Source organism: Pinus tabuliformis, chromosome 1_1, assembly GCF_031772625.1.
Source record: "Pinus tabuliformis cultivar Carrire ecotype Pingquan chromosome 1_1, CPIR1, whole genome shotgun sequence".
NCBI lineage: Eukaryota > Viridiplantae > Streptophyta > Pinopsida > Pinales > Pinaceae > Pinus > Pinus tabuliformis.
The window spans coordinates 127,250,349-127,275,880 of record NC_142297.1 but is presented as its reverse complement, the minus strand read 5'-3'; the positions used below and the strand labels follow the sequence as shown (position 1 = coordinate 127,275,880).

Genomic DNA, 25,532 nt, shown 5'->3' with positions numbered 1-25,532 from the left:
TATAAATAACTATAGAAGGCGAAGTTGAGCAAAATCGAATATTCCAATTACCCATGGCTAATTAGGAATATTACAGTCTCCCCCGGCAAAATGTTGCTTGTCCTCAAGCAACTAAAGTGATGGATGCTGCAAAATTTTCTCACTCTCCCAAGTGGCATCCTCATCCGATAAATTCTTCCACCTCACAAAGAATTCTCGGACCGTCCTGCTCCGTAGCTGCCTCTCCTTGGTATCAATAATAGCCTCTGGCTGCAACACCAAATGCCCCTCATCATCCGTGGGCGGTAGCTCATCTGTCACTGTCACATACTGTCCCAATGCCTTCTTCAGGCATGATACATGAAAGACGTTATGAATCTTGCTGCCTTGGGGCGGCTCCAACTCATACGCAACCTGTCCAATCCTGCGTATCACCTTGTATGGCCCATAAAAGCGGAGCTTGAGCTTTTCAGCCCCCTTCTGCTTCAGTGACGACTGTCGGTATGGCTGTAATCGTAGGTAGACCAAGTCTCCTACCTCAAATTGTCTCTCCACCCAACCCCTGTCGGCATACTATCCTTGAGAGCTCGCAGAATATCCTAACTCTCCACCCAACCCTTGTAGCCATATTATCCTTGAGAGCTCGCAGAATATCCTAACTCTCTTGGATCCAAATCTTGGCTTTCGGAGCCTTGCTAGCACCAAACATCACGTCAGCAAAAGATAAGGGATGATATCCATACAAAGCATAGAATGGTGACATACCAATGGACATGTGATGTGTAGTGTTGTAGTAGTACTCCCCCAGATGCAGCCACTTCAACCATGCTCGCTGCTGCCCATTGACATAGTTACGCAAGTAGCCCTCCAGCCACTTGTTAACTATCTCTGTCTGCCCGTTCGTCTGTGGGTGATAACTGGGACTCGGTGTCAACTCCATCCCCACCAACCAGAAAAGCTCTTGCCAAAACCCGCCCATGAAACGGCTGTCCCTATCACTGATGATGGTCTTAGGAAGACCATGTAGCTTGAAGACCTCTCTGAAGAATAGCTCGGCCACCTGTGCTGCTGTGTAGTGTGCGGATATGGCGAAAAAATATGCGTACTTTGTCAGTCGATCAACGATGACAAAGATACAATCCTTGCCCTGCACCATGGGCAACCCTGTGATGAAGTCCATCGAAATACTCTCCCATTTCCCCTCCGGAATGGGAAGAGGCTGCAATAATCCTGCGGGATGGCTCATCTCCCCCTTGATTATCTGGCAAACGTCGCACTCCCGGACATGCTGGAGTACGTCCTCCTTGAGGCCCTTCCATGAGAACCTCTCTCTAATGGCCCCGTAGGTTTTTGTAAACCCCTGATGGCTTGCCAATGGTGAATCATGTGACGCCCGAAGTATCTTCTTCTTGAGCTGAGATCTCTCAGTCAAGAAGATCCGATCCCTATAGTAGATGATCTCATCGACCACCCTGTACCTGTCATCCGCCACCTGTCCATCTAGAACCTCACATGAAAATCTGTCCTTGGAGTACTCTACTAAGAGTTGAGCCCTCCAGTCTGCGTCCAAGCTCATAAGAGACAACGTAGCTGGTCTACGTGAAAGGGCATCTGCTACCACTGTTGTTCTTACCCTTGACATACTTAATGTCAAAGTCATATGCTTGGATCTTACTGATCCACTTCTGCTGCCTCTCCTGTAGCTGCTTCTGCTCCAAAAAGAACCTGAGGCTGTTGTGATCAGTCCTCACCCTGAACCTGTTACCTACTAAATACTGCCGAAACTTGGACAATGCATGCATGATGGCCAGCATCTCCTTGTCGTATATAGAATACAACCTCTCGTGTGGAAGGAGCTTTCGGCTCTCAAAGGCTATAGGGTGACCTCCCTGCATCAATACTGCGCCGATCCCCTCACCTGATGCATCACACTCCAGAACAAATGACTGCAAAAAATCTGGCAATACAAGCACTAGGCAGCTGCTCATCACCTCCTTGAGCCTGTCAAAGGCTTGCTGCGCTGTATCCAACCAACTGAATGCCCCCTTCCTCGTCAAATCTATCAGGGGTGCAGCAAGTTGTGAGAAACTCTTGACGAACTTTCGATAGTAAGTACAAATACCAATGAATCCCCGAAGTTTCGTCACGTTCCTCGGCTCCGACCAATCTCTGAGCCTAATCTTCTTCTCGTGGACTCTCACTCCGTCCACCCTTATGATGTGTCCCAAGTACAACATCTCCGTCAATCCAAACTCACACTTGGAGAGTTTGGCATAGAACTGTTGCTCCTCCAAGATGCGCAACACTGTCTCAATGTGCTGGAGATGCTCCTCCCAAGTCCTACTGTAAATGAGTATATCATCAAAGAATACCAACACAAACTTCCTCAAGTGACTACAGAAGATGTGATTCATACAAGACTGGAATGTAGCTGGGGCGTTGGTTAGCCCGAAGGGCATCACCAAAAACTCAAAGTGCCCATAGTGACACCTGAAGGCAGTCTCGGGAATGTCCTGTTCCCTGACGCGAATCTGATGGTACCCAGATCTCAAATCAATCTTTGAGAAGAACCGGGCTCCTCTCAACTCATCCTTCAACTCATTGATCCTGGGTATGGGGTACCTGTTCTTCAGGGTCTTCTTGTTCAAGGCCCTGTAGTCAATGCACATCCTCAATGTGCCATCCTTCTTCTTCACCGACACCATGAAAGAAGCAAAAGGACTCGTGCTCGGCCGAATGTGCCCAAGAGCCAGCAACTCCTGAATGGCCCGCTCAATCTCATCCCGATAGGCCTTGGGATGCCTATAGGGGGTAGTAATCACTGCTTGTATGCCCTGCTCAAGCTCAATGGTGTGCTCAAACCCCCGGTCCGGTGGCTGTCCTAGCGGAATCTCCCCAAATACTATGGCATACCGGTCAAGGATGGACTGTATCTCTGGGTGCACTGTCTTCCCTGTAGTCCCTGCCTCTGATGCACGCAACTCCATTGCCCACTCTACGTCTCTCTTCCGTAAGACTGCCTCCATCTGATGAGCCGAAACAGTCTGAGGCGGATATGTGTGTTGTCCCCGTATCTTCTCATGCTTCCCTGTCTTCTCATCATCCCACTCCATCTCTAGGGTCTTCCAATCTGTCGTGACCTTCCCTAGAGTGATAAGCCACTGAACACCCATTATCATGTTGGTGTCCGGAATATCGACCATGAAAAAGTGGTCAGTCAGTGTGTAGGTGCCCATCATCACTGATAACTTTGGAACATAACGAGCACACATCATGGTCTGATCTCCTGGGACCAAAACTGAAAATCCATCAAAGCTCTCTGTTTGTATACCTCTCCGCTCAACCATTTGTGCATCGATGAAGTTGTGGGTCGCCCCACTGTCAACCAAAACTGATACTCGCTGGCCACGTACCGTCCCCTGTACGCGCAACGTCAAATACTTGGGAACTCCTTGCAACGCTGCAAGGGCCTCTCCAGTAGGTGCAAAAGCTGCATCACCTGCTGCTGCTAGTGGAGCTGGAAAACGATCCTGCGCGGCATGACTACCTCCTACCTCCACATCATCCTCCTCATCCTCTTCCCCACTGCTCTCGGAGAAGACCTCAATAAAACGTGCTTTGCCGGTAGCACATCTATGTCCCGGTGCCCACTGCTCCTGACAGGTAAAGCACAACCGCTTCTTCTTCAACTCCCTCCTGGCATCATCATCAATCTGTGCTCGTCTTGGATTCCCCTTTGGAGGCGGAATCCTCACATCCTTCCCCTTAGGCTGGAAAGCCTATCTCTGGGGGTATGGTGTCTGGGTCCTGGGTAAGGCATCCTGTAAGTCCCGGGTCCTGCTAATAGCATCCTGGAGTGTGGCTGGTCTAGTGGACCTGACTAGACCTCGAAGTGGCTCTGCTAACCCCTCAACATACATGTAGATCGTCCGTGCCGTGGAAAGATCTGGCACCATCACTGAAACCCTCAAGAAGTCTGCAATGTAGGTCTTGGGCTCCTTATTTGCTTGAGCCTTGTCAGCGCAACAAAGTGTTGTTCTGGATCCCTCTGGGCAAACCTCTCCTTCAATCTCTTGGTAAACTTGGCATATGTCGTCACTGTGGAATGTCCGAGTGTAACCATCCCATGGAACCACCAATCCTGGGCCTCACCACCCAAATGTAATGTCGCCACCTTGATGGCCTCTGCCTCCAACATCTGGTTAAGCTGGAAATAGATGTCCAGCTTCTCCACCCAAGACTTTGCCGAACTGTTTGATGAACCATCAAACGTAGGCAAGTGGAATCTATTAGCTGTGCGGTGGGTGTCTCCATCATGATAATGCCGGTATCCTCTGTGATGGTCGCGGGTCTACTATCCTGCTGGAGCTGAACAAAGTCTCTGAATGAGAGAGCATCCTTGAACTCCTGCCCATAGGCCTGTTACTCTGCAAAATAATCGCCCATATGACTGGGCTCTGCCTCCTGTTGTGCTCCGGCCCCCTTGTCTGCTCCTAGGAAAGTGGGCATGGTAGAGCGTATAGGGGCATGTGAGGCCACTTGTTGAGTAGTATCACGCTGATTGGCACCCTGCTCTGGTAAATGGTGAGATACACTTGATCCCTCTCCAACCTGGAAAACCCGTGGGCTCTCACGCTGTCTAGCCTCCACTGCTGTGAACCTCTGCCCCATCACCTCGATCTGCCTCGACTAATCCTGCACTGATTTGAGGAGCATGTCCGCAAATTTCTTCCCGTCATCATCTGCCATCGGATCCTCCTGCTTTGCGTCCACCACAGGCTCCTCCTGTTCTGCGTCCACCACAGGCTCCTCCTGTTCTGCGTCCACTACTGGAACACAGTCTCCCTCTCCATAGGTGTTCTCCAACCTATGCCCAGTGTCTCTGTATCTCCTACCTCTGTAACAGATGTAGGGCTTTTCCCCCAGTGTCATAGATTGCTAGCTCCACAGGTTGAGCCAGATCTATGCTTTGATACCACTGTAATATCCCATTCCCGGGATATCCCTCAAACCCAAGCAAACTCCAACCAAACATGTCCAAATATATAGTGACTGGGAAACTCAAAGTGATAAAAATAACAGTGGTACAACATATAGTAATGTGAACATGAAATATAAGCAGATACTCAAGAAATGTAGAGAAAAATGCTAAGCCATTTTATTACACTGAGTAATAGAAAGAGTACAAGAGGTGATTAGACAGGTAGCACCTTGACTTGCACAAGGCAAGTGAAGAAATACACTCAGAATAACAAAGGAATGGCCTCTCTCTGAACTGCGTCTAAGCTGCTGGAGAACTGTCGTGCTGCTGCGACTGTTGGAAATCAAATGAGGATTTGGGGCTGTTCCCCTCCTTAGAAAATGCTGAAACTTTGGAATCAGACTCTACACAAGAAACATAGAAAAACCCAGAAAGCTTTTCTGAAATAGCCGACCCTCGAAAATCACCCCTTGGGGATCTACGCTGTCCCTCAAGGCCCTGTGCTGCCACTGAATAGAATCCTCCAAAACTCCACCTGAAACTCTGCCAAAATCCTCCAATATGCAAGGGCCGATCCCCTGCTCAATCTCCCAGCTCAAATCCTCCGAAAACCCTCAATTCGAAACTCCCACCAAAAGAACTGCGTCCCTCTCTGAAGACTGCACAGTTATCCAAAATTCTTAGTTCCTCTTCCCTCCAAAGATCAATCCTCCTGCTAAAGACTGCTGAAAACTACCTTGTCCGAGCAGGCACTTGAAGTCCCCCAGGGCTAAGGGTGAGATCTCCAAACGGAGACACTCGATACACTAAACAGTGCTGCAGACCAGCTAAACAGCGAGCATGCTCTAAGTCGAAGTGACTAGCTCAAATGCACATAATTGAATGACAAAATGAGAAGGCTCCCTTCTCCTTTATAGCGTTGGCCTCTCTCAATCCCAAGGCCCACCTCCTCCAATGCAGTCTCTCTCTTGCCACGTGTTCCTTTCCATCTGCGCAGTCCCTCCAAGTGTCTGCGTGGGCCCCATCTCTGCATGGTCCTTTGGCCCCCTTGGCTCCCCTTTAAGTCACAACGTTGTGCTACTAGGAAGTGACTTTATTCTAAAGGTGAGTTAGGTCCCCCTTTTCCTCACCTTTTTATTTATAAATAACTATAGAAGGCAAAATTGAGCAAAATCGAATATTCCAATTAGCCATGGCTAATTAGGAATATTACAGAGACACAAAATGTAGGCTATCAGTCAGGGCCAAAACCTCACTCTTTGTAGAGGAAAACCTGCACAAATTCTTCTTATAGAGACTCCAATTGATGAATACAAGGACCAAGACCCTTGACCTATTTAGCCACTCCAAGACCAAGACACAAGTTCTCTTGATCGACAACCTTCTTCTTGACTCCTCTTCCACTTCGACCTCCTTCGCTTGGAGACCTTCTTCATGTAATAGTACCGAGATCTTGTTACACACTTGTGACCTTTGCAAGATACACTGAACTCTAGCCTTCTCTAGTTATATCCTTGTTCGAACTGTTGTAGCACTGAGACTGATAGGTCGCTATAATACTAGTGATTACCCCATTACTATTGTAGTTGTATCCCTTATTAATATTGTTGTGCCCCTATTGTCCCTATAGTTTTATTACTGTGCCCCATAGAATCCCTCTATTGTTATTTTTGTGGCTTTATATTATTATTGTTAGGTCGGCTGGGTTATATTGTGACTCCTTACACTCCTATATATAGAAAGGAGGTTTTGTCATTTGAATCATCCAAGAATTGTTCATTTGTGTAATGTAAAGGAGGTTGCCCCTCGAAGAGGCTGAATTCTAAGGCGTTCAACTATCATTTCTATCTTTTTGTGAGCTGGTTTCATAACAGAGACCTATTCTCATGAATCCTAACTTTTGTTTAGCCCAAATAGGATCCTTGTTGTCCCTTGAGATTCTTCTGCAACTTGACATCCAAATTTGACTTCTCTTCTTATCACTGTAATCTCTTATACGAACCACAAAGATGTCCAAACTTATCTCTGCACTAGGCCACCTGAAAATCAGATATATTTGAACTTGGTTGTTGCTTCTATCCACTCGAGAATCATAGAGAGACTTCCGAACTTCTTCGTTGCCACTGTTCACCCGAAATCTCAGAGGGATGTCCGAATTTTTTTGTCTTTGTGGAACAGGCCGAGGTCCCTATATATAGTAGTCAGCCCATGTATATTAGCCGACATGATCCAGTGAAGTGTTGTGTCTTCGAATTAGGTGAGCCGACATGATTTCTTGAGGCCGACTTGAAGAGGGAACTTGTGCTTGTCTTTGGAGGGCTACTAGACAATCTAATTGACTCATATACATTTGTAATATCCCCGAGAAGGGTCCTTCATACATGACATTGACTCTTTTGACTTTAATGACAAATCCTAAGGCTGTCAATGGGAGCCATCTAAATAAAATCTCTTGCTCATGAAACCCATGAAGCAAGCATTACAAAATAATTTTATTTTTCTTCTTTTCATCATTTACAAAAATCACAACTACATGTCATTATGAAGACTGAACCTAGTTACACTTTTCAACACCTCTCTCGTGTGTCTTTTTCTTAAATGAATTTTTCTTTTTCTTTCATAGCAATAACTTGTGTTACAAGATTTACTTTGTTCACACCCTTAAAAGATGAAGTGTGTTGATTTGGGGTAGCATCTAATGTGCTATAGCCACGAAATTTGGTGGAGAGATTGGGACACATGAGATCTCCAATACCCAGAAAGGGTTTGGGCAGATTCTAAACACATCAGAAGATATTAAAATAATTAATATTTTTAATGGAGTCCCTAAGTCTAGACTGAGGGAAAATAAAATATTAATGTGTATTAATATGAATCTGTGTTAGAATGGTCCAAAAGACATGGATCAAGCCAGATCTAATCTTAGTCAGTTGTGTAGGGACTTAATCTCGACCGTTGAGATGTCAACATGAAAAATATAAGAGGCGGTTTGAGGGTCACTTCGAGATGACACCAGAGTGATCAGTCATTCTATTCTCTAGAGCAGGGTTTGCTAAGAGAGATAGAATCAGTGATCGGGAGAGCAGCTCAGGGGCATTGAGTATAGAGAAACAAAGAAGGCAGAGATTGTGCCGGGAGAGCAGCGCAACAACCAAGGAGGGTGACGCAGAGCCATCAAGGGCTCACGCAAGGCCACGCAGAGGCAGCCAAGTGCTGTGTAGAGCATCAGAGGGGCCAGCGCAGCTGACGCAGAGGCTCCCAGAGCTAACGCAGGGCCTCCTAGGATTGACGCAGGGCCTCCTAGGGCTGATGCAGGGTCAACGTGAGACAAAGAGGGGTTGACGCAGTCCAGTTTGGGCAAACGCTGGGGTGGTAGAGCAGTTTTGTGCTGAGGAGGTGCTGGAAGGATTTTTTCGGGTTTCAGCCAGGGGATTTCTCTCAAACTGTGAGGTATAGCTGCTAAGGAAATTCTCTGTTAGGTAGGCCAGTTTCGGCACCCAGATTGTACTCTGATATTGCTTAATAAGAAAACCCTCAGACAACTGCACTGATTTTCCCGCATTGGGTTTTTCCGGGGACATTGGTCCAAAAATAATGGTGTCATGTGATGTGTTTGTTCTTGTTTCTTTTAGTTGCTGTTCTGTAATATGTTGAGCATACACTGGTGTTTATTTTCAGTATTTACTTTGTAAATAACTTGTTAAAGAAAAATAACAAGTAGGTATGAATAAATCAGAAAAAGTGCATGAAGGGTTTCTAAACTAAGTAAACTTAGAAACTTCAACATCATATCAGAGGGTGATTGTAGATCACAGGAGGACTAAAAGACATCAGCCAAGCGGAGCAATAACAACAAAAAACTGCTGTCCCGAGGAGACAAAAGTTGTTTCTAGCAGTGCAAAAGCCAAGAAGTGTGACGTAGAGCCAGCCAGAGCCACATAGAAGAAGTCGGGAGCTGCGCAGAGCCTCAGAGAGGCCAGCGTTGCTAGCGTTGCTGATGCAGAGGGCCAAAGGGCTGATGCAGGGCATCCCAGGGCTGATGCAAACCCATCTGGGGTGACACAGAGCCAGCGTGAGGCAAAGAGGGGCTGATGCAGTTCATAGAGAGGCAGTTGTTGGAGTCTAGAAGGCTGCAGAAATATTTCAGAGTGCAGCTGGTGAGGTACTGTAGTCAGAACAATACCTGACAGAGTAGGGCCAGAGGAGTTGTTACTGAGGGTTTATAGCCGAGGAACCTGGATCAGCAGTGCAGTTGCACAAGACGATTAGATTAGGGGGCATCTCGACAAGTGATAGAAGGATTTCCAGGAGGGAAATCAGGACTCACAGGGAGTCCAGAAGAGAACTTCCAGACGGGAAGTAGAGACTTAGAGGAGTTGAACAGAAAACTTCCAGGAAGGAAGTAGAGGAGTGTCATGACATTACACGGGGTAAGAGACCAGGATAGATTGGACGGAGCATCGAACTTCGTAGTCTGGAAGGCCAGAATCTTATCAGTGCTTGACAGGAATTGTGTCAAGAACTTCGCCTTGAAGGTTATAGCTATCCCAGTTGACCCCAATGATAACGACAAGTACGAAGAGGCGATGGCGAGGGCCAAGTGCATTATCCTTGACAGGGTCAAGGATCATGTGGTACCACATATAGCCGAGAAGGAAACAACAGTTGAGATGTGGGAGGCTCTCAAGAACCTGTACCAACATACTTCTGTGCAGAGAAGAATGCTGCTCGAGAACTAGATGAGGTTGTATCAGATGAAGAAGGGTCAATCGATTGACACCTTCCTTGGAGGACTGAATGAGATCCGAGACTAGTTGACTGTTATAGGAGCGACACCGGATCAGGAGCTTATGGTGAGGACAACCCTGAATGTTGTCTCAGAAGATTGGGAAGTGTTTGTCCAAAGTATTCTGGGCAGAGGGACTCTCCTACGTTGGGACGAGATGTGGGTATCTCTTCGCCAAGAAGAGATTAGACGGCAGTTGAAGATAGGTAGCAGCAGCAAAGGGATCAAAGTTCAGCAGGAGGAGGAGGATGTGGCCCTAGCATTTGAGGGAAAGCAGGAGAAACGGAAGAAGAAAGATCTCTCCAAGATCAAGTGCTTCCACTGTGGGGAGATGGGTCATTATGCGACCCAGTTCCCGAGGAAGAAGAGTAAGGGAGAGTCTTCCGAGACTAAGGTAGCGCCAGCACAGGCAGAGAAGGAAGTTTTGATAAACGATGATTGTGCCATGAGTGCACACACGCCACTTGAGCGGAAGTGGGGAGACATCGAGCTGTAGTCAAGCAGACTACAGGTGATGAGGGGTAGGATCCTTGAGGTACCTAGCCTCTTGGATTAGACCTTGGTACGGGAGCCCCGACGAGTAGTAGGACTGGCTGAGTCGGTAGAGACGGATGCGGATGGAGCGACAGAGAGAGCTACAGTGCAGGAGTCCCGAGACAGCGTAGAGCTAGCAGGCTGCAGCATTGTGAGAGGCATAGGATTGTTGCACCAGTGCAGGAAGGCACAGAGAGGTGTGCAACAGTGTGATATGCCGAGAGTTGTTGCAGCAGCACAGAAGTCAAAGAGAGGGAGCACTTGTCAGCGACAGAGGGAGCTTCAGCATCAGTGGGTGTTTCTAGCCCAACAGGGAGGTCAGTTGGGAGATCAGTTACTTACTTCTCAGTAACTGAGTTGCAGTGCAGCAGTGGGCAACACGATGCAGCATGATGAGAGGAGGTGCAGTGCGGATGCAGTGCTGGGAGAAAGGACCAGCAGCAGCACGGATGTAGAGGGAGCTGTCGTACAGATGCAGCAGTGGCAGTGGCAGAACCATGGGCAACAGTACAGGAGGCAGCAGTGCAGAGGATGTTGGGCAGGAAGGCCTAGCATCAGCACAGGTACTGATGCCGGATGATCAGAGTAATACTCATTGACGAGTATTGCTAGAGGATAGTCCTCGCTAGGAGGGAGTGTTGATTTGGGGTAGCATTGGATGTGCTCCAGCCACGAAATTTGGTGGAGAGGTTGGGGTACATGAGATCTCTAATACCTAGAAAGGGTTTGGGCAGATTCTAAACAGATCAGGAGATATTAAAATAATTAATATTTTCAATGGAGTCCCTAAGTCTAAACTGAGGGAAAATAAAATATTAATGTGTATTAATATGAATCTGTGTTAGAATGGTCCAAAAGACATGGATCAAGCCATATCTAATCTTAGCCGTTGAGTAGGAACTTAATCTCGGTCGTTGAGATGTCAACAGGAAAAGTATAAGAGGCGGCTTGAGGGTCACTTGGAGATGACACCAGAGTGATCAGTCATTCTATTCTCTAGAGCGGGGTTTGCTAAGAGAGATAGAATCAATGATCGGGAGAGCAGCTAAGGGGCATTGAGTACAGAGAAACAGAGAAGGCAGAGATTGTGCCGGGAGAGTAGCGCAACAACCAAGGAGGGTGACGCAGAGCCAGCAAGGGTTCACACAGGGCCACGTAGAGGCAACCAAGTGTTGTGCAAAGCATCAAAGGGGCCAGCGCAGTTGATGCAGGGCCTCCTAGGGCTGACGTAGTCCTAGAAAGGCTGACGCAAGGCCAATGTGAGATAGAGAGGGGCTGACGTAGTCCAGTTTGGGCAGATGCTGGGGTTGTAGAGCAGTTTTGTGCTGAGGAGCTACCGGGAGGATTTTTTCGAGCTTTCAGCTAGGCGATTTCTCTTAAACTGTGAGGTATAGCTGCTAAGGAAATTCTCTGTTGGGTAGGCCAGTTTCGGCACCCAGATTGTACCCTAATATTGCTTAATAAGAAAACCCTCAAATAGCTGCACCGGTTTTCCCGCATTGTGTTTTTCCGGGGACATTGGTCCAAAAATAATGGTGTCATGTGGTGTGTTTGTTCTTGTTTCCTTTAGTTGCTGATCTGTAATATGTTGAGCATGCACTACTGTTTATTTTCAGTATTTACTTTGTAAATAACTTGTTAAAAAAAAATAACAAGTAGGTAGGAATAAATCAGAAAAAGTGCATGAAGGGTTTCTAAACTAAGTAAAATTAGAAACTTCAACAAAGTGGTTCATTGCTCGTCGAGGTTGGGACATTCAAAGTTCCTTTCATTTAGACAGATCGTGATTAGCTAGGAACTGGGTGAGGGCCAATGTGAGGGGTAGAGCTCAAGCTATGCTTTTTTCCACATACTTTTATTTGTCTTAGCCAATCTTTTACATTTTAACATAGTGGCTCATGTTTTTTCTCTGCTGCATCAACCTCGTAGGGCTATGCTTTTGATCCCCTACTCAAGGACAAGGAAGAAATGGAACCAGTACTGGGAAATAAAAAGCAATTGACCCAAAGAAAGGGACATGGGTACAAGGGAAGAGCGAAAGGTGTTGAGTATGGATTGCCATGGACAAGCAACAACATTCAATGCCTCTTATTCGTGCCCCTTCCAGACAATGAAAGAAAAGGCCTTCAAGAGGGTCACACTAGACTAAGGGCAAGAGATAACCATCGAGGTGAAACTAGGGAGCAATTGTGCAGTCAAAAGAGATCAATCATACAATTTAACCTGTGATCCATACTAGAATGCCTTTAAACATTAAATGAAAACACTTGAATAGAAAATGGTTAGTATACCTTATATTTGAATATTTGCCTTATTTTGATGAAAAGGTTAGATAGATGAAATACATCACCGACCAGAGAGTGGTTGAGAGGAATTTGAGGCTGGTTATCTTGGATCATGGTGGGGTTGCTCGCTGGATAAAGGGAGATTTTTTTTTTGTCATGGGGGTTACTCACATGCGGGTGGGTAACATCTAGTTCCAATTGTTAGGCATATGCTCAAGATAGAGCATATGATCCATGTGCTCAAATGAAGAGTGAATGAGAATCCTTGCAATCCTTGGTGCTCACAGATTTATTACCTGCATCACTCTAAAGAAACTATTAACAACAATTGTGTAGGTTGCAACTTATCACCCAATGTTTAGGAAAATTATAACAAAACAAATTTCTAAACTAGAACATGAACTAAATATAGTAGCAACTACTTATGCAATAAAATCATCTTGATAAAAGCAAGGATGAAAATTCAAAGATGTAAGACATACAAGATACTCCTACTACACTATCATGCTAGAAACAATGACTAAGTATAGTCATACAAACAATGAAGCTAGTATAACATGAAATCAAACATACTGCCCTTATGCTTGGTTATGAGATAAGACAGGGAAATGTCAAACATAAGGTGATGACACTTCGAAATCATCCTTTCATCATGCTTGAGGATAGGTTCAAATTCATGAGGGTGGGTTGCACTAGGGTTAAAATAAAACAAGAATGGCTCAGCCTAGCGAGAAGAAAAGTCCTCGTAATGTAGCCCTAGAATCTCAGAATGAAAATTAATATGACCTCCTTGACTTTCCCTGACATTACCCACAAATGGTTGAAAAGGGGTCATCAAAAATCTAAAAAGGACCTTAAGGTCTCTCAACCAAGGATGGGATGAAAAGGGACAAATGGACACAAACCTTGAAGAAAACACTAGCTATATGTAGCCCTATTGCAATGAGGGGTAATAGGGACTTTCACAAGGGGTGTGAGTTTGAGTGGTAATGTACTTCATAATAAAACCATTTAAGTGTGAAGAAGGGAAAAATAAGCTAGGGCGCTCATCCTATGAAACGCATCAAAAAACCAAAAAATACTTAGAGAGCCCATGAGTTGATGAGCTCCATCTTCGTGGATGCACAAAAGGTGTAATGAAATGTGCTAGGATAACAAAAACACTTGTGCAAGACCTCCATATGTTACATACATGCCTGAAAACGAACCATGATACCTTAAAATAATAATCCATGCACAATCATGCATCAAGCAAAAATATAACTATAATGTTATAGCTCCAATACAAACTGCTTGGGTAGGGTCTTCAAAACCTCATGTAACATGAGGGGTAATATTCTTTTTCGTATCATTTTAATGATAATCATGCTTGGATTGGAATAAAACCATCAACAATATGATAATTTTTATGGATAAATACTAGTAAAGTATCACCAATTTTGTTTGACCAATTTGGAGCTGCTTTTGCACTCTTGCTTTTTGTAATTACATTGGGTGTACTCCTTGAGCCCCATTGATCTACTTTTGTGGGCTTTTGTTCAACATTAACTAGATTATCCATGGACAAGCAACAACATTCAATGCCTCCTATTTGTGCCCCTCCAGACAGTGAAAGAAAAGGCCTTTAGGAGGGTCACACTAGACTAAGGGCAAGAGATAACCATCGAGGTGAAACTAGGGAGAAATTATGTAGTCAAAAGTGATCAATCATACAATTTAACCTGTGATCCATAATAGGATTCCTTTAAACATTAAATGAAAACACTTGAATAGAAAATGGTTAGTGTACCTTATATTTGAATATTCGCCTTATTTGGATGAAAAGGTTAGATGAAATACATCACTGTCTGGGGAATGGTTGAGAGGAAGTTGAGGCTGGTTATCTTTGATGATGGTGGGGTTGCTCGCTGGATAAAGGAGGCTGGTTATCTTTGATGATGGTGGGGTTGCTCGCTGGATAAAGGAGAATTTTTTTGTCATGGGGGTTACCCACATGTGGGTCGGTGATATCTGGCACCAACTATTAGGCATGTGCTCAAGATAGAGCATATGATCCATGTGCTCAAATGAAGAGTGAATGAGAATCCTTGCAATCCTTGGTGCTCACAGACCTATTACCTGCATCACTCTAAAGAAACTATGAACAACAATTGTGTAAGGTTGCAACTTATCACCCAATGTTTAGGAAAATCATAACATAACAAATTTCTAAACTAGAACATGAACTAAATAAAGTAGCAACTACTTATGCAATAAAATCATCATGATAAAAGCAAGGAAGGATGAAAAATCAAAGATGTAAGACATGCAAGCTATTCCTACTACACTATCATGCTAGAAACAATGACTAAGTATAGTCATAAAAACAATGAAGCTAGTATAACATCTTATTGAAATCAAACATATTGCCCTTATGCTTGGTTATGAGATAAGACAAGGAAATGTCAAAGATAAGGTGATGACACTTTGAAATCATGCTTTCATTATGCGAGGATAGGATCAAAGTCATGAGGGTGGGTTGCACTAGGGTTAAAATAAAACAAGAATGGCTCACCCTTGTGAGAAGAAAGGTCCTCGTAATGTAGCCCTAGAATCTTAGAATGAAAATTAATATGACCTCCTTGACTTTCCCTGACATTACCCACAAATGGTTGAAAAGGGGTCATCAAAAATCTAAAAAGGACCTTAAGGTCTCTCAACCAAGGATAGGATGAAAAGGGACAGATGGACACAAACCTTGAAGAAAAAACTAGCTATATGTAGCCCTATTGAAATGAGGGGTAATAGGGACTTTCACAAGGGGTGAGTTTGAGTGGTAACGTACCTCATAATAAAACCATTTAAGTGTGAAGAAGGGAAAAATAAGCTAGGGCGCTCATGCTATGAAACGCATCAAAAAACCAAAAATACTTAGAGAGCCCATGAGTTGATGAGCTCCACCTTCGTGGATGTACAAAAGGTCTAATGAAATGTGCTAGGCTAAAAAAAACACTTGTGCAAGACCTCCATATGTTACATACAGGCCTGAAAACGAACCATGATACCTTAAAATAATAATCCATGCACAATCATGCATCAAGCAAAAATATAACCGTAATGTTATAGCTCCAATCCAAACTGCTTGGGTATGGTCTTCAAAACCTCATGTAACATGAGGGGTTATAGCTCCAATCCAAACTGCTTGGGTATGGTCTTCAAAACCTCATGTAACATGAGGGGTAATATTCTTTTTCGTATCATTTTAACGATAATCATGCTTGGATTGGAATAAAACCATCAACAATATGATAATTTTTATGGATAAATACTACTAAAGTATCACCAATTTTGTTTGATCAATTTGGTGCTGCTTTTGCACTCTTGCTTTTTGTATTACATTGGGTGTACTCCTTGAGCCCCATTGATCTACTTTTGTGGGCTTTTGTTCAACATTAATTAGATTATCTTATTTTATCAAATTTGTTTATTGGTTCCATAAAATATGCTTAATCACATCATGATTGGCAGAGGGAATTTGGCATTCACCTTATCATTATGATATAACTCATCCATCTTAAAGACCTGATGATGGTTTTATGAGTTTTTTTCCCTTTTTTCCCTCTTTTTATTTGATACAATCTTTTGATTAAACATCCATTCTTTACAAACTAACCTTTCACCATCTGCTCCTTGGCCTTTCCTCAATACTAAATATCAGTTATCACATCATTTTGCATTTAGTTTATAAGCAATTCCATTGCCGTATTGTATACATTTATCACTTGAGATATTTGTGGTATTAATAGAAAATATTAAACATTAAAGTTAAGAGAAGATACTTCCATTAATGTCGAACAAGTGATCACAAAAGTAGGTAAGCAAGATTCAAGAATACATCTAGTCTAAGTTATAGAATGTAGACACTTATTTAGAGTTTTCTCATGCAATGATTGATTGGTTATTGAACTTTTATATGCAGACAGTTCCTCCATGAGGTGTATGATGGTCAATTACTTGTTAAATTGAAGAAAGGGGTTAATTTGCCTGCAATGGATCCATGGGTATGCTCGATGTTTGCATATTCATTCACATATTCCTATTTCTTTGATAAGATTTTTTCCTTTTTTTGTATGTATTTTATTCAATTGTTATTGGTTTTACAGATACAACATATGCATTCTTTATATTTTGTGTGTGTTAAATCTTACAACCACAAACTATTTATAGGTCAAATTGGCAGCAAACAATTTTTCTTATGAAGTTAAGGGAAAACAATTCTATATTTCATGTTGACAGCATAAAATTCTTGTAGTGCTTAATTATACCGATAGGGAATGCACTACATCATCAAACCTCCAATGCAGTGGTAACTCATGTGATCCTAACTCACTAATTGTTAGCTGCTTTGCTTTTTGGTATTATGAGCAGCAGAATCAAACATTTACACACAAAGAATCACACAAGAACAACAAAATACTCCAAAGAATTGCATTGTATTAAATTTACAATATATTATCAGTCTCACACACACCAATTCATTACATGAGGCCTTGTAATACAGTATTGAGGTGCTAATAACCAATGTTACCAGACTCGGAATCGGCAATAAATCGGCGAGGCAAAAGAGCGAAGAGTTTTAATCGGATCGGGGAAAATTTGGGAAAAAATCAGTGAATTCAATAAATAAAGATATACACATATTGAATAAAAAAAAAAAAAAAACATTGTTCATTGATATTCAACAAAGCCATGTCCAGACTCCAAACAATGCATAATATCAATAGATGTCCCAAATATCATGAATGAATAAGTATCTCATATATGTTATGAGTCCAAACATGATCCAAAGTACTAGGTCCTTATTCCTTACCAGTGACTACATAGAACCAAAAGCATTTGCTTCTAAAAGTTTATAAAATATTGCATACGAATCAGTAAAAACGTAGTAACTGAATCTCTTGATTGCTGCTGAAATGATATGATAATGGTTTGCTACTGAAATCTTTGACATAGCACACATTGAAGCTACACTAGAGCACACTGCACACTATGCCTCTATTACACTACGACTCTATTACCTTCTTGATGTATGAGTTGCGGGCCTGAGAAGTGAGAAGTAAGTTACAGACCAACGTTTAATTTTTAACGTAACTAAACCACATAGCAAAAAATGTGGGATCCCTAAAAGTTAAAACCCGTGCTCGCCGAGTTGACAGTTGAAAATTGTCTCAGCCACCTAAATCGCAATTAATCGGTGAGTCGCAAGTCAAATTCGGGTTGACCACAAGTCAAACTCAGTCAACGCAAGTTTGACTCGCCCAGAGTTGAATCGGATCGTTTGAGGGAAGAGCAGAGTTTGACTCGTGATTAATTGTGAGTGATCGGAGATTCATGTGTCACTGCTAATAACAAAATTTTCAATATGGCTAAATGGGTCAACCATCTCCACAAATTTCTTCATAATGTCGGTATGAATATCTCAGCTGATTTTATGTGATCTCCATCCATAACTTCTCTCATTATTCTCATCTTTGGTAAAATATAGACTTCTAGAGTAAGTGTACTTTCATTATTAATAATTTCATTATATAATAAGTATGAATTATTCCTTCATACTCCTCCTTAATGAATACTTATGATTCAATTTGGATGTCTTGAGTTGTCTTCATCTTTATTCTCGTGCACTGTGCAGCATCTTCAGTCTTCTGTATCTTCACCTGTCATCATTATACGCTGCATAAATTCTGGATCTTGAGTTAATCATCTTGACTGTGTCATCTTCATATCAAGGATTTCTTTAGCTTACCCTTGACCTTCCCATGGGTTTTCTATGGATTACCCTTCAACCATTACATTACCTCATACTCGGGGTTTTCTCATCCTTAACCTCAAAGTGGTTCGACTTACCACAAACCAATCATTACATCAAGTGGTTTTAGCTGATCACAAACCTCCATCTATCATTACAAAGTGGTTTTCGGATTACCACGAACCATTACAAGAAATACTCATGCTTCATTTGACTCAAGAAACAACTCTTTCCTTAATGACAACTAACTTTTGGGGGACCAACTAACTCATGAACTTTATATGGGAGATATTGTTGTACAATTGGAGGTATGTCCCTGTAAATTCTTTTCAACATAAAATTGAATTTCTGCCATCCATTCACATCTAATCAACCACAGTGTACTTGTATATGGGGATTTGATATTTCTTTATTCCAACACTTGTGATGACCATGATTTGTAGGACCACAAATATTGCAGGAATGTAGGTTCCAACATTTTTCTCGTACATGTCCTTTCCTTCCACAATGACTGCAATTTTGTTCATGGTTCTTCATTTGATTTATTGTACTGTTATTTGTATATGGCTCACCTACTATCAGTATTTCTCATTTCACAAATTTGTTAGCTGCATTGCTCATTTTTCCTTCATAAGCTAGGTCTTCATTCCTTGCCCTTGCATATATTTGTATGGGCTTTTGATTTTTTTGAACTCTTTTTCCTAGACCCTTTCCATTATAACCCATTTATTTAAAAGTTTGGCACCAATCCCTTCTGTGTGCTTCTCAAAATAACCCAATTGATCATATTTATCTTTATAAGAATCATTATTTGGAGCCTGAAAACAAGAAAGAGACATATGTACATCAGCATTATCATCATCGATCAAATGACAAGTATCAATAGAAATAATATTCTTCTGAATGAGGTCACTAGTATCACAAACTACATTACACTTGACTTTCTCTTGATTTGATGAGTTTCACTTCACTTTCAAGTGCTAACAACAAATTTCCTTTTGCCACTAATTCTTGTTGCAATGATTCTATTAATTTGTCCCTTCGATCTTGAATTTGAAAATATCATCTACCCATTGATTAAGTGATGTTAATCTTTCCTCTAATGCGTTGATGCATTGTCTGGTGAAACCAACAAATTCATGATAGAGTTTATTATCTCTTGATCTTGGTTCTGCAAATTTGCCTATCATGGAATTATTTTGCTTCTGTGGTCTGTCTATTTCTTGCAAGGCATCCTCAAGACCTTGTTGCAGCAATTCGATTTCATGATTAGCAGTTTGTAGCCTTCTTCCTTCTTTTCCCATTTTAAAGTTGTTGATTCACGCTCGCTTGCTGAAGAATAAACTCAAAAGTGTCAGGTACAAATGATTATGCACCCATCTTTCAAATACTATAATGATAAGGGTGTTCGGTAACAGTGATCATGCACCTTTAATATTGGCTTGGACACTTCAATCTAACCTCTGACTTTGATTCAACTTGTCAAACTTTCAATTTTCACTTTTGACTCCTCACATCAAAGAACTCTCCAAACCTTTCACCACTCTACTTTGACTTTTACCAGACTCTCAACATTACCATACAAAACTATACTTGAAATCATATTTAATGGACTACCCTCATATCTTCTTTTGTAATTTATAAAGTTGACTTCAATTTAAATTCTCAAGTTAAATAATATATTGACTCAAAAATAATATAAACATTGTATAACCATGTACCTTTTCATATCCAAAATAACATACCAATTTCTGATGATGATCATTAAATCATCTTTTTTTTTTTTTTAAACTACGACCTTTTATGACTTCTTAATATTTTTAGGGGATACTCTTAATCATTAAATGAACCTTTTAATCCTCTCACTTAAAAAATAATTAAAACTTTTAAGCGCTTTTCTAGTTTATAAAATTGTTTCCCTTCCTTTTTTACCAAAACTTGTGCACCAATGTATCATTCAGAATTCAACGCTTCAATAATAGGCTTTCTTTTGGAAACATATAGTTGGTTAACTTCGGCATCATGTAAGAGCTCTAGTTGTTTTATAATTCTGTCATCAAGGCTTCGTTATGAAAAAATTGTGACTGGCTTGTGGCTTTAAATCTTTGAGATGGCAGTTGGCTCCATGTCCAACAAGCGACTCTTTCTCTAAGTAAATAACTCGGCTAGCTTTCGATTTGTATTTGGAAACGAATCAAAGTAACTACACAGGTGTGGATATCAGTTTAAGTCGGTGTCTAGCGCTACTTCTTTGTTACTAGCTTCTCAATGGTGATCCTATTACACACCACCAATGGGTGACCCCATAGGAGAAGTTTTCTCCTAGATTTGTCTTTAACCAACAACCAGTAGCCTCGATAGCCACTAGTGTAGCCAATATTGTGCTAGATGTTCTCTGCTCCCTGAGCCAGTCATATGTCCCCTCGCCCATCTGTCGAGAGTGTATCTTTGAAGGTGGTGTTGATTTCTGGTAGCATTGGATGTGCTCTAAGTCTCAAAATTTTCAGGGAGGCTTAGACACATGCATTCTCCAATACCCAGAAATTGTTTTGGGAAATTCCACCCGGAGACAATGTTATTAAAATAATTAATTATTTTTAATGGGACCCTAAGTCTAAACTTAGGAAATTAAAATAATTAATGGGTATTAATCTAAATTGTGGGTGTAACTTCTGGAAGAAGACGAGGATCAATCCAAAATGATATAAGCCATTGATTAGAAGTTAATTTGGGCCGATGTTTGTCCAACAAGAAGATATAAGAAGAAGCTTGAGGGGCACTTGGAGGACAAAGTGCACACAGAGGGGAGATCAGAAGTTCGATTTTCTGAAGCAGAGCAGCTGCCAGAAAGATTTTCGATAGTGATCTTTTGCAGTGAGGGGCAAGGATAGTATCCGAAGGGAAATCTTTCCTGGTCGGAGAATACTAAGCAGCGAAGAGAGAGAGAGAGAGATCTGTTGATTTGGGATAGCATCGGATGTGCTTTAGCCATGAAAATTGATGGAGAGGCTAAAACACATGAGATCTCCAATACCTAGAAATGGTTTGGGCAGAATCTAACCAATTTGGGAGATATTAAAATAATTAATATTTTTAATGGAGTCCCTAAGTCTAAACTTAGGGAAAATAAAATATTAATGTGAATTAATATAAAACTAAGTTAGAATGGTCCAAAAGTCATGGATCAAGCCAAATCTAATCTTAGCCGTTGATTAGGGACTTAATCTCGGCTGTTGAATTGTCAACGAGAAAGTATAAGAGGAGGCTTGAGGGTCACTTGGTGAACACACCGAGTTGATCCAGAATTTGATTTTCTGGGGCAGGGCTTGCTGAGGAAATCGAAGGAGTGATCAGAGTTGCAGCTGAGGGGCAGTGAATGCAGTAGTAGAGAGGCAGAGAGAGTACCGGGAGCATCAGCGCAGAAGCTGGGAGAGGGTTGATGCAGAGCCAACTAGAGGCCACCAAAGGTCATGCAGAAGCAGCTAGAGGCCACGCAGAGGCAGCAAGGAGTTGCATAGAGCCTGAGGAGGGCCAGCGTGGGAGATGTAGAGACTCCAGAGGCTGACGCAGAGCCTCGAGAGGTTGACGCTGAGCCAAATAGGCTGACGATGGGCCAGAGAGGCTGACACAGACCCTAGAGGCTGACGCTGGGAGATTTCATGGGGCAGATTGGGGCTGATATTTGTCTCTGACTGAGAGGTACTACTGCCGAGGGCATTCTTTGTTGGGTGAGCCATTTCTGGCACCCAGATTGTATTATGAAACTACTTAATGATAAAAACCCTCAGATAGATGCATTGGTTTTCTCGCATTGGGTTTTTCCAGGGACATTAGTCCAAAAATAACGGTGTCACTTGTGTGCTTGTTTTTTCCCTTAGTTGATGATCTGTATGTGTTGAGACTGTACTTGTATTTATCTTCAGTATTTACATGGTATATAACTTGTTAATTAACAGAACAAGTAGGAAGAAATAAATTAGAAAGTATAGGAAGGATTTCTAACAGTTAGACTTAAAAATTCCAACATGGTATCAGAGGGTGGTTGCAGTTCACAGGATAATTGAGGGCATCAGCTGAGCAGAGCAGCAACAATAGAAACAAATGTCCCGAGTGAAAGAAGTTGTTGCTAGCTGAAAAGCAGCAAGGAAGGGGTGACGTAGTGCCTGCGTCATCAGTTCGAGCCGAGAAGAGGATTAGCGCAGTGGCAGAGAGGAGCAGACTTGACCTACGTAGTGCCTGGTCATCTTTCTTAGTGAGGGAGGATTGAGGCTTGTGGCCAGGAGGTGCGGATTTCGCTGGTGCTGGGATTGCGCAGAGCCTAGAGGCTCTAACCTTAAGTTTGCTGGGGCATAAGATGCTATGGGTAAGTTGTGGAATGAAGTTGGTGGGGTACTGTGGTCAAAACAGTACCTAACAGGGCAAGACTAAGGAGGAGGGAGTTGCTACTGAGGATTTCTAGCCAAGAAATCTGTATTAGTGGTGCAGCTGCACTAACGATCGGAGTGGGGGCATCTCAACATTGGCAGAGGGGTTTCTAGGAAGGAAATCGAGTCTCAGAGGGAGTCACACCGGGAACTTCCAGGAGGGAAGTAGAGAGACTCGGAAGAGTCGAAAGAGGAGCAACGAAATGGCAGTGAATGGGGCAAGAGATCAGGACAAACTAGATGGAGCCTCAAACTTCATAGGCTGGAATGCCAAGATCTTGTTCGTTCTAGATAGGAATCGTCTCAAGCACTTTGCCTTGAACACAATAGCGAACCCAATTGACCCATATGAGAACGAAAAGTACTAGGAGCGAATGGCAAGGGCCAAGAGCATCATCCTTGACAGGGTCAAGGACCATGTAGTACCACATATTGCCAAAAAGGACACGATAAATGCGATGTGGGAGGCCCTGACGAAATTGTATCAGCATGCTTCCGTGCAGAGGAAGATGCTACTGGAAAATCAACGGCGATCATACTATATGCAGAAGGGAGAACAGATAGACACCTTCCTCAGTCGATTGAAGGAGATCTGAGATCAGTTGACTTCCATAGGGGCTAGGCTGGATGAGGAGATGATGGTGAGGACCGCATTGAACGCAGTCTCAGAGGATTGGGAGGTATTTGTCCAAAGCAGACTGGGCAGGTCGACCCTTCTAGATTTGGAGGAACTGTGGGCGGCTCTTCGTCAAGAAGACATTAGAAGGCTAACCAAGGCGGGAAGCAACGGCAAGGGGATTAGAATCAAGGAGGAAGAGGAGGATGCTGCGCTAGCATCTGAGGGAAAGTAGGAGAAACGGAAGAAGAAGGACCTCTCCAAGGTCAAATGCTTCCACTGTGGGGAACTGGGTCACTATGCGAGCCAGTGAGGAAGAGGAGCAAGGGAGAGGCTTCTGAGACCAAGACTGCCAGCAAGGGCGGAGAAAGAAGTGGAGACAGATGATGACTGTGCCATGAGTGCTCATGCACCTTGAGAGAAGAAGTGGGGAGACATCGAGCTGTAGTCAGATGGGCTACAGGTGATGAGGGGCAGGATCCTTGAGGTACCCAACCTCTTGCATTATACCCTGCTACGAGAGCCCCGAAGAGGAGTAGCAGGACTGGCAAATGTCGGTAGAGACAGATGTGGATGAAGTGACAGAGGGAGCTTCAGCATCGGGAGTGTTTCTAGCCTGACGGAGATGTCAGAGTTGGGAGATCAGTTACTTACTTCTTAGTAACTGAGTTGTAGTGCAACAACTAGCAATGGCAGTGCTATGGGTAGCATGATGAGAAGGGTTGCAGTGTAGATGCAGCAGTGGCAGTGGCGGGGCCATGGGCAACAACATGGATGTAGAGGGAGTTGCCGTATAGACGCAGCAGTGGCAGTGGCAGGGCCATGGGTAGCAGTACATGATGCAACAGTGCAGAGGATGTTGGTCAGCAGGCCTAGCATCAACATAGGGACCGATGCCGGATGATCAAGGTGATGCTCAGTGAGGAGTATTACTAGAGCATAGTGCTCGCTAAGAGGGAGTGTTGATTTGGGATAGCATTGGATGTGCTCTAGCCACGAAAATTGGTTGAGAGGCTAAAGCACATGAGATCTCCAATGCCCAGAAATGGTTTGGGTAAATCTAACTAGTTTGGGAGATATTAAAATAATTAATATTTTTAATGGAGTCCCTAAGTCTAAACATAGGGAAAATAAAATATTAATGTGAATTAATATAAAACTGAGTTAGAATGGCCCAAAAGTCGTGGATCAAGCCAAATCTAATCTTAGCCGTTGATTAGGGACTTAATCTCGGCCGTTGAATTGTCAATGAGAAAAGTATAAGAGGAGGCTTGAGGGTCACTTGGAGAACACATCGAGTTGATCAAGAATTCGATTTTCTGGGGCATGGCTTGTTGCGGAAATCGAAGGAGTGATCAGAGTTGCAGCTGAGGGGCAGTGAATGCAATAGCAGAGAGGTAGAGATAGCACCGGGAGCATCAACGCAGAATCCGGGAGAGGGTTGACGCAGAGCCAACTAGAGGCCACTAAAGGCCACACAGAAGTAGCCAGAGGCCACGCAGAGGTAGCCAAGAGTTGCGCAAAGCCTGAGGAGGGTCAGCGTAGAGACGTAGAGACTCTAGAGGCTGACACATAGGCCTGAGAGGCTGACGCTGAGCCAAATAGGCTGATGCTGGGCCAGAGAGGTTGACGCAGACCCTAGAGGTTGAAACTGGGAGATTTTGTGGGGAAGATTGGGGCTGATATCTGTCTCCGACTGAGAGGTATTACTGTCGAGGGAATTCTCTGTTGGGTGAGCCATTTCTGGCACCTAGATTGTATTATGAAACTGCTTAATAATAAAACCCTCAGATAGCAGCACCGATTTTCCCCCATTGGGTTTTTCTGGGGACATTAGTCCAAAAATAACGGTGTCACTTGTGTGCTTTTTTTTCCCTCAGTTGATGATCTATATGTGTTGAGACTGTACTTGTATTTATCTTCAATATTTACATGGTAAATAACTTGTTAATTAACAGAACAAGTAGGAAGAAATAAATCAGAAAGTACAAAAAGGAAATCTAACAGTTAGCCTTAGAAATTCCAACAAGATCCAGTAGAGGCAATGCAGAGCTAGAGAGGCTAACGCAAAGCCACGCAGAGGCACCGCAGAAGCCAAGAGGGAATCCGAAAATTTGCTGAAGGAATTGATGGCAAAAG

The 25,532-nt window shown here is 43.0% G+C and overlaps 1 protein-coding gene across 3 annotated transcripts in view; it reads left to right on the top strand.

Moving 5' to 3' along the window:
• Window positions 1-25,532, top strand: part of LOC149211970 (putative triglyceride lipase) — a 532,620-nt gene that overhangs the window by 82,006 nt on the left and 425,082 nt on the right. For all 3 annotated transcript variants that reach the window (XM_089391636.1, XM_089391634.1, XM_089391635.1), the window contains exon 3: window positions 16,524-16,605. In XM_089391636.1, the coding sequence (XP_089247762.1) occupies window positions 16,524-16,605 (82 nt within the window). The remainder of the gene's footprint in view (window positions 1-16,523; window positions 16,606-25,532) is intronic.